The sequence below is a fragment of the Cyprinus carpio genome, chromosome B23 (genome assembly GCF_018340385.1).
Source record: "Cyprinus carpio isolate SPL01 chromosome B23, ASM1834038v1, whole genome shotgun sequence".
Lineage (NCBI taxonomy): Eukaryota > Metazoa > Chordata > Actinopteri > Cypriniformes > Cyprinidae > Cyprinus > Cyprinus carpio.
In genome coordinates this window covers 2,802,429-2,814,967 of record NC_056619.1, presented here as the reverse complement: position 1 = coordinate 2,814,967, position 12,539 = coordinate 2,802,429, and the positions used below count along the sequence as shown (strand labels likewise).

At 38.7% G+C, this 12,539-nt stretch overlaps 1 protein-coding gene across 3 annotated transcripts in view; it reads left to right on the top strand.

Moving 5' to 3' along the window:
* Window positions 1–729: 729 nt before the first annotated feature.
* Window positions 730–12,539, top strand: part of LOC109048583 (nuclear pore membrane glycoprotein 210) — a 39,463-nt gene continuing 27,653 nt past the window's right edge. The window contains exons 1-15 of one of the 3 annotated variants that reach the window (XM_042750725.1): window positions 730–1,262; window positions 2,927–3,063; window positions 3,232–3,363; window positions 4,259–4,355; window positions 4,501–4,651; window positions 4,718–4,850; window positions 6,080–6,238; window positions 6,404–6,472; window positions 6,609–6,715; window positions 7,150–7,290; window positions 7,392–7,529; window positions 8,467–8,622; window positions 9,187–9,376; window positions 11,603–11,748; window positions 11,848–12,066. In XM_042750725.1, the coding sequence (XP_042606659.1) occupies window positions 1,114–1,262; window positions 2,927–3,063; window positions 3,232–3,363; window positions 4,259–4,355; window positions 4,501–4,651; window positions 4,718–4,850; window positions 6,080–6,238; window positions 6,404–6,472; window positions 6,609–6,715; window positions 7,150–7,290; window positions 7,392–7,529; window positions 8,467–8,622; window positions 9,187–9,376; window positions 11,603–11,748; window positions 11,848–12,066 (2,124 nt within the window). In that variant the 5' untranslated portion in view covers window positions 730–1,113. The remainder of the gene's footprint in view (window positions 1,263–2,926; window positions 3,064–3,231; window positions 3,364–4,258; window positions 4,356–4,500; window positions 4,652–4,717; window positions 4,851–6,079; window positions 6,239–6,403; window positions 6,473–6,608; window positions 6,716–7,149; window positions 7,291–7,391; window positions 7,530–8,466; window positions 8,623–9,186; window positions 9,377–11,602; window positions 11,749–11,847; window positions 12,067–12,539) is intronic. The other 2 variants (XM_042750727.1, XM_042750726.1) reach the window with 2 other exon arrangements.

The following is a 12,539-nucleotide window of genomic DNA, read 5'->3' as shown; positions in this document are numbered from 1 at the left end:
TCTTAGCTGTAAATATGTTTCATATGCATATTATGTAAGTGATTCTGATCTGAAGTGCTGAAAGCGCCACAACAGTCTGCTTGTCTGAGTAGAGGAGCAGTGACCAAATTTACACATTAGGCTACTATATGTGGGATACTGATTGTAAGAGACTATATATGTATACATGTGTCTCAGTATGCGTTGATAAAGTATATATATATATGTGTGTGTGTGTGTGTGTGTGTATATATACTGTATAATGCAAGTGGACTGCTGTATATGAAGCATTACAGTAAGTATTACAGTACATATTACATGTTTAGGACAAAAAAGTCTATTAGAAATGTACAGAAAATATCCTTGATAGTTCAACCGTTTGGCATTTGACTAATGCAAGGAACTAATGCCTAGTGTTTCCATAATCATAATCAATGTTTGTTTACACAATCAAGAGCATGAATGAACCAAAGCATTTGCAGAAAGTTCATGTTGCCTACAAGTGACTAGATAATGTGGAGGCTGAACATGTAGTTGATCTGAGAAATGTAGGTCACCAAAAACTCTAGAAGAGCATCCTCACTAATTTTAGCAGCACCCTCAGTGATTTGATTCTGGAACCGCCCTCCCATTCATTTATTCATTCATTCAAAATACGTCTATATTTTGTGAATTATTATTATTATTTTTTAACCAACGCTTTAGTATCGTGCGCCTTTAAGGAAACTCGTCACTCTTTTCACAATGACGGAGATCATGTCCCAGCATGCATTACGCGCTTCGGTAGTAACCCATGCCGGGTATTTCCATGCGACTATGTGTGTTCAAAAAAGATAATTTTTTTGCATGCTCCGTTTTAAGTTTTTGCCTGTTTTTCGGACTTGCATTTTCAGTATCCACGGTTCTTGTTCTTATTTAAATATCTGAAGCGCTGAATTAAGAAGAAGCAATAATGAGAGCACTTTTCCCGGTCACTGCGCGTGCTGCTGTAGCCTGATCCACTGCTCATATCTGACACTCTTGCTCAGTGCTTTGAGGGATGTGGCGGGAGCTTGAGTTTCTGCATGAAGCTACTGGAGATATTATCTCATAACGTTACTTTGACATATCTTAGTGAACAGTGAATCTGTGAAGATGGTGAACGCTCGCGCGCTCGTTATTCTGACCTTCATCTGCAGCGTGACAAACGCGGCCAAACTCAATATACCTAAAGTTTTATTACCGCTTGCCAGGAGCACGAAGATTAATTTTACACTGGAAGCAACAGAAGGATGTTATCGATGGTAAGTGGACTGAATATAGCATATACTTGCAGAGTAATTAAGAAATACTGCTACATTAAGAATGTATATACCTTCCCTGGTTAAAGAGATGCATGTTGTACGTGACAGGTCCAATTAGAAAGTACAGTACCATAAACTACAGTAGCGAAAGGAACATGGTGGATACCTTATGAATTTTTGATAAAGTAACAATAAAACTGTAAAGATGAATGCAGAAAGCTGAAGCACGTGGTGCTGTTATGATGTTTGATCTGCTGTAGCACTTCACTCTCACCTTTTTGGTCCAACTTTAGATTAGGTTTCTTTAACTAGTACTTACATTTAAAATTAATCATTTGATACAATGCATTTATTGTGTACATACATGTTTATATTTATATATAAAACACCTGCATGTGATTACATCTATAATTAATTTCTATAAATAAATGTATAATTAGACTGATGACCCATTCCTACACCTTAACCCACCCTTAAATCTACCCAGACCACCAAACCTGTCCCTCACCTCACCCGTATCCCACCTCAACAGCAGCAGAAGTGTTCTGCAATACAATATGAACACAATAAGTGCAGTGTACTTATTATTATTTTTTTTTTATGCAAGTAGTTAAGGCCGCCTAATATGAACTGGGATGCACTTTTTAAATGTCTCATAAATGTATGCTTTGTAGATTAGAACATTTATTATATTGATCAAACTACGAGTAAGCTGCATTTCATTTTGACATTATTGTGCCCGGCTACATGTAACGTTTTTTTGCTCGGCTACATCACCCACTCTTTATTCATATCAGTTCATTTTTTAATGTAGTTCGTTATTAATAAAACACAGCTGTATGCCCTGAAGGCATATTTACTACCCGGTGACAGTTACTGAGAAAAAATATCTAATTAAATTACAGTTACATATTACATTTAAAATGTTAACGATTATGAAGGGGTTACATCTGAATATTTTCACACATATACATATTTAAAAATATGAGACACCAGTGTTACAGGAGTTTACTGTTTTATTTTCTATTTGGGTTTATGTATACGCTTTATTTTTTCAGATGGCATCAGATGCCAGATGCCAGAGTTTCCTGTCATAGCTATGCAGAGAATTGATTTCAGAAACAGTATCAAAGCTAATAAACTAGATGATTTTTAATCTGTATTTAAGCTCAGAACGATCTCAAAGTAAAAAGAGGTGCTAAAATCTGATTTTGTGGTGTCTGTGCTTCAGAATGAAATGTTTTATGATCTTAATTCAAGTGAGGAGGTCTTTCAAAAGTCTACTGTAAGGTTAACTGCTTTAAATGTTTCTAAATGATTAACAATCGAAAGTATTTGTTAGAAATTTAGTAAAGGAATCAAATGTAATCAGTTTCATTACTTTATTCAAGTAATTGAAATAGTTATTAGATTTTAGAGAGTAACCAGTTAGATTTCCCCAGCAGCCGTGGCAGCGCTGCTAGTAAGTGCCGTGTGTTCTCAGAGATGAATGTTTGGTGGGAAAATCCGGTTAAATATAGACTTTGATTTAATTGAATGACTGTGTTCAGATTTAACCATTAATCTTATTGATAGCCTGAATGCACTGTAAGTCGCTTTGGATAAAAGCGTCTGCTAAATGCATAAATTTAATTTAATTTAATTTAATTTAATTCTCTGTGCAGGTCGTCCAACAGGCCGGAGGTGGCCAGTGTAGAGGCCCTGGATGTGGATGAGCGTCAGTGCTCTCACAAGGCGGTTCTGCAGGCCCGCTCCTCTCAGCCGTCCAGACTCACCAGCATCATACTCGCCGAGGACATCTGTGAGTGACTCCTCCTCGCACTGCTGCTGTCGCTTTGTCATTTGATCTTTTCACTAAACCACTCCTCAATCAGAGGAGTGGTGTTTATTGTTCTGTTGTCATTTGGCCGTATTATCAGCGGTTGTTGTTCATCATCTCAGAGGAGGTGTGTGTGTGTGTGTGTGTCAGTGACCGGACAGGTGCTGCGCTGTGACGCTATCGTGGATGTGATCAGCGAGATCCAGATCGAGTCCACCACGCGAGAGCTTCATCTGGAGGATTCGCCGCTGGAGCTGAAGATCCACGCGCTGGATTCAGAGGGTGAGTGATGCACACTTTCACTGGTGTTTAGCTTGTATCGCCCCTGACAACACAAACAGTACTTTGATTTATGACTTAACATCTGCAAGAAAATAATTTTGTCGTGTTATACCATATCTGTTTTATTTTCAAAGGAAATGGAGAATGTAAAAGCAAATCAGAAAGTGAATGCTTCTGTTCAGTTCACCTGTGCGTTGTATTCATGCTCCGTGGCTTTATCTGATGCATAGAGTCTGATTCCTGTAGGAATTAAGTTCTTTCCTCGGATCAAACCTTACATTTAAGCATCTAGTTATCGTATGTATTCATCCAACTAAAAGCTGATGATATAAACAAGTTGATTACAAACTAACGTGCCATTTAAGATCTGCAGGTGTTTTTATTTATTTAAAAACACATGTAAATGTAATTAAAACCTAATGTTTTAAATACACAAGTTTTATGATTAGCATGCTTTAAATTTCTAAAAAGCATTATTTAAAAATAATTTACAAAATACATTGTTTGGAATAATATTGTATTATTTATATACTCTCTGTCTTATATATGCTGTATATAAAGGTGAAAGTTTTTTTTTATAATGGTTAAACTTAAACTATTAGCACATCAGCACAAATTATTCATGTTGAAAACATTAGCACAAGAGTGTATTTCTAAAAACGTGGAATTTAATTAGATCTGGAAACTAAATCTAATTCAAATATTTGTTCTTTAAAGCAACACAGTGTTTGCCATTTCAGCATTATAAGACTTACCACGCATTGTTGTCATCTCTGCTTGTACGCTGCACACATGAAACAGGTTTAGTCTTCCAGGATAGCTCTGGCAGTGATGAAGGATTGTGTCATGTGGTCCATGTGCCATCTGGGTCACGTATTGCTCCTTCTGTCTTCAGGAAACACCTTCAGTACTCTCGCCAGTCTGCTGTTTGAGTGGACTGTCGTGAAGGACGCTGAGATGGCAGGCTTCCCCGACTCCTACAACACCCTGCGGTAAGAGCACACCTGTCCTGCTGAAAATTAGACAGTCCAGCTATGCTTCACATGCTTGTGTTTAGGTTTATATGGCACCTGCTCTGCCTGTGCTCTGTGCTAACAAGCGTGAATGCTGGTGTAATGTTGAGCTGTCTGTCTCCAGGGTGCTGAGGTTTGCGGAGTCGGCGTACACCCCTCCTGCCTATATTTCTGAGATGGAGCGAGTGGGACATCAGGGAGATATCATCCTGGTTTCAGGAATCAAAACCGGCCATGCCAAACTCAAAGCCAAAATACAAGAACCAATCTACAAGGTGTGTAAGCAGATATGAATATGTTGAATGTGTTTTTGTGAACGTGGCTTACTTGTGGTTTTTCAGGATGTTGGTGCTGCTGAGGTCAGATTGCTGATTCTGGAAAACATCCTTCTGAGTCCTGCGTATGACGTTTATCTGCTTGCCGGCACCTCCATCAAATACAAAGTCCAGAAAATTCGGCAAGGAAAGATTACAGGTGAACTTGCATTAATTCAGCAATAAATTATTTTCTTTATCAGTTATTGCTGTGTGTTTTATATTATTAGCCAAAATTAATGAACTAAAGAGGTTGTAATCTATTGCTAAAAAATATTTTGACAATGAAATTAATAAAAGGGTCTAAACTGATTTAAATGAAAGCTGCTCTGTTGAACTAGTGCCATTTACACTCTGTAGGAGTGTGGCCCTGCAGGAGCCGGATGGGAGGGATATCAAAACATTTGATATTGTTTTACTTGGGGCTGCCCTCGACTAAAGATTTTTCTGGTTGACTAGTAGTCGTTCATTTAAAGCATTAGTCGACTAATCACACGTTTATTAATTAAACAATTTAAATCATAATAATGAGCCTTTAATTGCCTACATAGCCTAATAAGCGCGCAAGTACACGCATAAAGCTTGCCACAGCACACTGGCAGAAGTACTGATTATGAATGTGTCATGTTAAACAGTGTGTAGGGTGATTTAACATTTTGGTGATTTGTTTTTAAATCTAGTCTAGTGCTGTCTTTGTTCTTGGTTTAAGAGCAGTGATGCACCTGTGTGCATGTTTCATACGGATTACATAATCTGAGTCTAGTGCTGTCTTTGTTCTTGGTTTAAGAGCAGTGATGCACCTGTTCGCTAGATATATTTTTAATATCAGTAAGGCAAAGATGTACTCTTTTATAGAGTAAGTGAGTGCACCGGTGCCTCCATCAGTCCTGCAGTGAGCACACTTATTTCCCAGTAGACACACACACACACACACACACACACACACACACACACACACACACACACACACACACACACACTTAAACAGCACACATTTTCTCTAGGTTAACATCAGATTGAGCAGCCATGTAAAGCTGCTAATACTTACATATTTCAGATGATAAGCCATATTTGAGCGTTTGGATGTCCTGCCCGATGTATTACCACATAGACACATCCATTAATGCGTTATCTGCGTGACTTCGCCAATGTGGATTTATATATATATATATATATATATATATATATATATATAAATTATAATTATATAAAAAAATATTTTTTTTTCTTTTTTTTTCTGCAACTTATAAAATTTTGGTCAACCAAGCCTTTTCTGGTTGACTAACGGTTAGTCGACTATTGAGGGGCAGCCCCAGCAAATGGACCCAGACGTCTTTTTTGGGTTGGCCTTGTTGGCTCTGTTTCTGAGTGTGTGGTCCTCTCTTTCAGAGCTGTCCATGCCCTGTGATCAGTATGAGCTTCACCTTCAGAACAGGGTGGTCGCCCCTCACGGAAACACTGATGCCCCTGTGGCAACCCTGGACCAGAGCAGCTCGACAGTGTTTGCCCTTCAGCAGGGACACACCAACATCGTGCTGGACCACAAGAGTATCCTTCACACCAGCGACAAACACGCGGACACGTCCCAGCTCTGAGATTCCACTCAACAACAGCAGGGCTGTTTCTGTAGCATGGGATGTTTAGAGATGACTGTGTTCTTGCATCAGTTGCTTTGATATCTTCACTCTGAGCTTTCCTTCATTCTGAATGTAGGTCTCGGGATGCAGGGCGCTGCCCGACTTCCCAACAGCACCATCTATGTCGTGGAGCCTGGATACTTGGGTTTGTCTCTTCATTAGCTTTGCATGAATTGTAATCTTATTATTGACAATCTTAGTAATGAGTAAATGAATAACACTTTGAGTGTAATTGATTGAAACCGTGTAATGAAAGGCTGTTTTGTTGTCTTGTCTACTAGCATTCAAGATTCATCCCGAGGATCGCTGGGTCCTGGAGACGGGGAGGAAATATGAGATCTTCATTGAAGTGTTTGATAAGTCAGGACACAAGGTTTACCTCTCCGATGTAAGTCATACACAAGTCTGGATGTATGTTTAAAATGTCTTTGGTTTGGTTTATTTTCAGGGTTGTGGAATTAAATGAATCCTCTTCTCATTTTATTATTAGTGGAGAGGAATCTGAAAAGTTAGTCACTAGTTAAATTAAAGGGTTAGTTCACCAAAAAGGAAACTTTTGTCTTCATTTACCCATCCTCACGATGAAGATATTGAATAAAACTCTCATCATTGACTATGCATTGCTAGTATAGAGAAGCATACAGGAGCTCAAAGGCTCCTACAGTGCAGATTATCATTGGTAGAAAATAAAATGTGTGAAATATTTCAATACAAACATTTAATTCAAATATGCAATATGATAAACCTTTAACCCTTTAGCAGGACAGAAGTTCCCATCTTGTGGTAGTGTTGTTTAATTATTAAACATTCATGTTTTCACAGAACATCCGTATAGAAACCACGTTCCCTGCGGAGTACTTTGAGGTTCTGCACTCGTCTGTGAATGGATCTCATCATCATGTGAAAGCTCTGAAGCGCGGTCAGACCCTCATTGATGGCACACTGAAAGCGGTTGTTGATCAGGTAGGTTTTTGGCTCCTGTTTAAGCATTTAGGGTCTCTCAGTGTTCAGAGTTGTTGGGCTGACGCTGATGTAGTTCACTGTAACATTATTTGTGTCTTCAGACAGGAAGTGTCCACGCACTCTCTGTTCCTGTGCGTAATGAGCAGGACGTGGAGATCTACGACCCCATCGTTCTCACTCCCGCCATCCTCACGTTCCCCTGGCAGCCTAAAGAGGGAGCGTACCAGTACAACATCAAGGTGTCTGACAGTCTTCCTGTCTTTCATCAGACATTAACGTCTTATTGCATGAGTAGGGCCCTGTGAAATCAGGTTTATTTTTTCCAAAATGTCATTTAATTTTTTTCCAAATTCCGTTTTTTCCCTGTTTTTTTCTAGACTGTTTAATTTTTTTCTAAATTTAGTTTTTTATATTTTTTTTTATATTTTATTTTTTAATTATTTTTAAACGGCAGTTTATTACAAGTTTAACAAAAATTACATTTTTTATGGCCTTATGAACCTATGAAATATGTTTTATTTTTCTGGTTAAATTATGTTTATGGTTGTTTTTGGTTTATATTTATTTTTTTATTATTTTTTTTTATTAGTTTTTTTTTTGTTGTATTTTTTATTAAGTAATTTCATTCACAGGTTATAGCGAACCTGTATTTTGACGGGTTTCTGTTTATGATATGACGATAGTTTTACTCTGAAGAAACTGTAAAATACTCTCAGAGCAGTGTTAGAGATTGTTTGTGTGTTCAGGTACTCTTATATTGAGGCGGCAGAGGCTGAAAACACAAGCGAGCGTCCCGTGCTTCAGTGTGTGTGTGTGTGTGTGGTAAAGGAAACTGTGCGTCTGCACCATTCAGTCACACAGAGATGTGCAGAACATGCAGGATTTATATGTAAATAGTATTTTTTTTTTTTTTTTGCTTAAAATATTCACAGACACTAGTCCATATCGGATTCAGATTTAAGTGTACTGACCTACTTTTGATTTATTAATCCAGAATTTGGCAAATTCTGTGACTTTCCAGGTTAAACAGTAAATTCCTTGTTTATGACTGGATTCCGTCCAAGTTTTCTGTATCGTGGAAATCACAGGGCCCTACATGAGAGGAGATAAAGTTTGAATCTAGTTTTCCGCGTGTGGTTGAATCTGTATGTTATTGTGATGTTGTCTCTGTTTCAGGCGACTGGAGGAAGTGGAAACTTCAGCTGGTCGTCCACTAACTCAGCAGTCGCCACGGTCACAGTGAGGGGCATGATGACCACGGTCAGAGACGTTGGAGTCAGTGTGATTTACGCCCATGACATGAGAAACCCGCTGCACTACGGAGACATGAAGGTGATGCCAGAAATCATGCTAGTACAAATGTGACCCTGCAGCACAGAAGCAGTCATAAGTAGCACGGGGATATTTGTAGCAATAGCCAACAATACATTGTACGGGTCAAAATGATCCAATTTTCTTTTTTGCCAAAAATCATTAGGATATTAAGTAAAGATCATGTTCCATGAAGATATTTTGTAAATTTCCTACCGTAAATATCTCAAAACTTAATTTTTGATTAGTAATATACATTGCTAAGAACTTCATTTGGACAACTTTAAAGATGATTTTCTCAATATTTAGATTTTTTTTTTCCTCCCTCAGATTCCAGATTTTCAAATAGTTGTATCTCAGCCAAATATTGTCTTATCCCAACAAACCATACATCAATGGAGAGTTTCTTTATTGAGCTTTAGGGTTTTTTTTTTAAGTTTTTTTATGATGTATTAAAGTTTTTTTAATATTTTTTTCTGAAAACAGAGAATGAGGATCGTTTTAAATTACTGTTATGGATTGAATATGTTTTATAGTGAGTGTAGTGTAAATCTTGAGCTAACCGGCTGTGAGTCGCTGCTGCAGGTGTATGTGATCGAGCCCGTGGGGATGGAGTTCAGCCCGTGTGTGGTGGAGGCCCGCGTGGGCTTGAGTCTGGACCTGCCGCTGCGGATCTTCGGTCAGCTGGCCGGAGAGAGAGTGACCCTCAGTGACTGCTCTCACTTTGACATGCAGGTGGACATGGAGAGTCACGCCGTCTTTCAGCTGCTGGAGGGTGAGAAGAGTGGATGTTTGATAAGTGGATTTTCTGACTTGTGTTGAACAAAAAACCTAAGGTTTTGAAGATGAGCTTCTGTAGAGCAAAAGTACAGTTAGGAGGGCTGTGGAAATAGTGCTGACCGAAGGAAGCCTGTTAGTTCAGTAACAGACAAATATTAAAGGGTTAATTCAGCCCAAAATTACAATTCTGTCATCATTTACTCACCTTCATGTCTTTCCAAACTTGTAAGACTTTCGTTCATCTTCAGAACACAAATGAAGATATTTGTAATTAAATCTGAGAGACACATGTTCCTCCATTGGCTATTTGTAATTAAATCTGAGAGACACAGCTATCACTTTGACACTAGATGGGTTGTGCAGTTTAGTCCAGATTTTCTGAAGAGACTTGATGAGTTTTAATTTAGGCTTTTATTCAGATATAAACCTTCATCAAAGCACACACTGGTTATGGCAATTGGAAGCTCAGCCTATGAGGTTTTTTATTACGAATCAAGCAGTACGGTTGAGCTTCGCAAGTTTACATAGTTCTACACATTCACAGATCTTCCCATTATAACAAAATGAAAAGAAAGCATACACGATGTACTGTGTTTTAAATCATGAAGGCGAGCCAATGGATATCACACAAGCAGCGTGCGAACTCTGTGCAAGAGTCACGCCGGTGAACATCAGTCATTTCACTATACAGAAAGTAAAAACATCTGACAGAGCTTAACGCTGCAGTAATGGTGCATATTCTGTCTGAGACAAAGAGAGACTAATCTACTTTAACATATGCTGATATTTAATTCATAATACCATTAACTTAATTTAAGTGTTTAAATAGTTAAGTACTTAAATAATTTACCCTTCTGGGCTTATTTATTTTGTAAATGGCATGTCTACTTTAACATATAAGGGTGCTTTCACACGTGGTTCACTTGCCTGGTCCGCACCTGAGTGCCCCCGCTGGAGTGCATTCATATTATTTTATTTGGGTCCAAACCGCAGTTCATTGCATCATCAAGCCAGCAGCTGTTTACCCCGTTGCTTAGTAACGACGGTGCAGGAGATGGCGGCAAATGCATTATGAATGTCAAGAAAGTGAGTGAAACACACACCACATTTTTATCACATAAGTCATTAATAGCGGTTGCACACTTGAGTTCGGAAGACAGCGTTCACATCATCCAAACGAACCGAACTCTGACGTCAATCGAACCCAGGTGCGCACCAAAAGTGCTAGTGTATGGCATGAGACTCTAAACTTAAACTCTAAAGCTGCTCTGGCTATACTTCATAGTCATTTTGGCATGAGAATATTAGGTTGTGGAAGTGGCAAAGGAGCTAATGAGTGGTCATCTACTGGACATTAAAGGTAATTTTATGTCATTTTCATCAGTCTTTGTTTTCCACCAGGCGATAATTTGTCATCTTCATGAATGAAATGTGAATCTTTAAAGTGAAATTTACTTCATAACTATTGAGTTAAAAAGCATCTTTGTCACCCATAAAGAGTTTACATCCCTGTTATGGAAAGCATCTGCTCCTAATTTGGGTCACTTATGTTCATTTGGAAATGCAACGTGTCAAACCATCTTCCCATACTTGTAATGAGAAGTGCTTGTCGACAACAACAACAAAAAGCTTAAAGGGCTTCCTGTGGTTTACTGTCAAAATAAAAGTCTGATTGTCCATCTTCATGAATGAAATGTGAATCTTTAAAGTGAAATTTACTTCATAACTATTTTGGCGTCTTCCGATAACAGGACTATCTCTGAATTAAGATCTTCAGTAGCATTTGATAATTACAGACAGGTCACAGTTGGCATTGAGCTCTGCAGGAAGGTGGATCTTCGGGAGCAGGATTGGGCACCACTGCTTAGTTAAAGGGATAGTTCACCCAAAAATGAAAATTTGATGTTTATCTGCTTACCCCCAGGGCATCCAAGATGTAGGTGACTTTGTTTCTTCAGTAGAACACAAACGAAGAATTTAAATTTTTGGGTGAACTATCCCTTTAAGTTTTCATGTGTGAAAATGAATAAGAGCCAGTGAAACAGACTGAGTGCATAATGAATCGTGAAATATGAACATGGCAAATATCACACTAGCTGTTCTTACTCAGTTTCAGTGTTCAGAGTGTGACTGTTATTAATGTTTGTTTGGAGATTTAACAGTGTTATGTAATTGATTTTGAAGTCTGTGTATAGTATTTTGAGCGTTTGTGTGTCTTCAGGTCGACTTCCCCCAGGTCCGGGCCACTGCAGTGGGGTCAGAGTTAAGGCCTTGACCTCCAGTTACACCAACCTATTGGTTAGCTACACCCATAGTAATGTTCACCTCAGCGCAAAGATCACCATTGCTGCGTACCCCCCTCTCAGGGTGAGTGTTTTAATACCTGTGCTTTAAACCTGGAGGAGGATCAGTGGGCATCGTTATCACGAGCAGTGATTTGATTGCCATCCATGTTTTCTTTGACAGCCGATTGACCCCGTGTCTGTGGCAGTGGTGACGTTAGGCTCCTCTAAAGACATGACGTTTGAGGGAGGCCCCCGGCCCTGGGTGCTGGAGCCCTCCAAGTTCTTCAGAAACCTGACGGCTGAGGACCACAGCAGTGTCTCGCTGTCTCTGTATGGACCCGCCTCACGAACATACTCCAGACATTTGGTCAGAGCCACATGCCGCGCTCTGGGAGAACAGGTCAGAGGAGCCTGTGATGTCATATCCTGTGGACTATCCTCTAGTGTTCATTTTGTCAGCCATTATTAATATAGTCTTAGTCTTTTAAATTAGTAGTCTTATTCTTTTTATTTATTGTCATATTTAGTCAACCTTGTGCTGTTTTTGTCAAGTTGTGGTCGACTATGACTAGTCCATTTTCGTCATTCTGTATAATGGTTAAACTGATAAAAATTATTTTTGCTCAAAATCATAAACATAATGTTGTCACTTAAGAAATTTGTTTTTGCACTTTCACCAGTCAGCACAAATCAATAGACTGTCAACTCGTACACATGTTTTATTTGACCTCACCTATTACACTGATTATATTATAAGCTATTTATTATATATATTAATTTAAAAGACTTATATCTCACCCATCTGAAAGAAGAAAGTCACATACACCTAGGATGCTTTGAGGGTGAGTAAAACACAGGCTAATTTTCATTTTG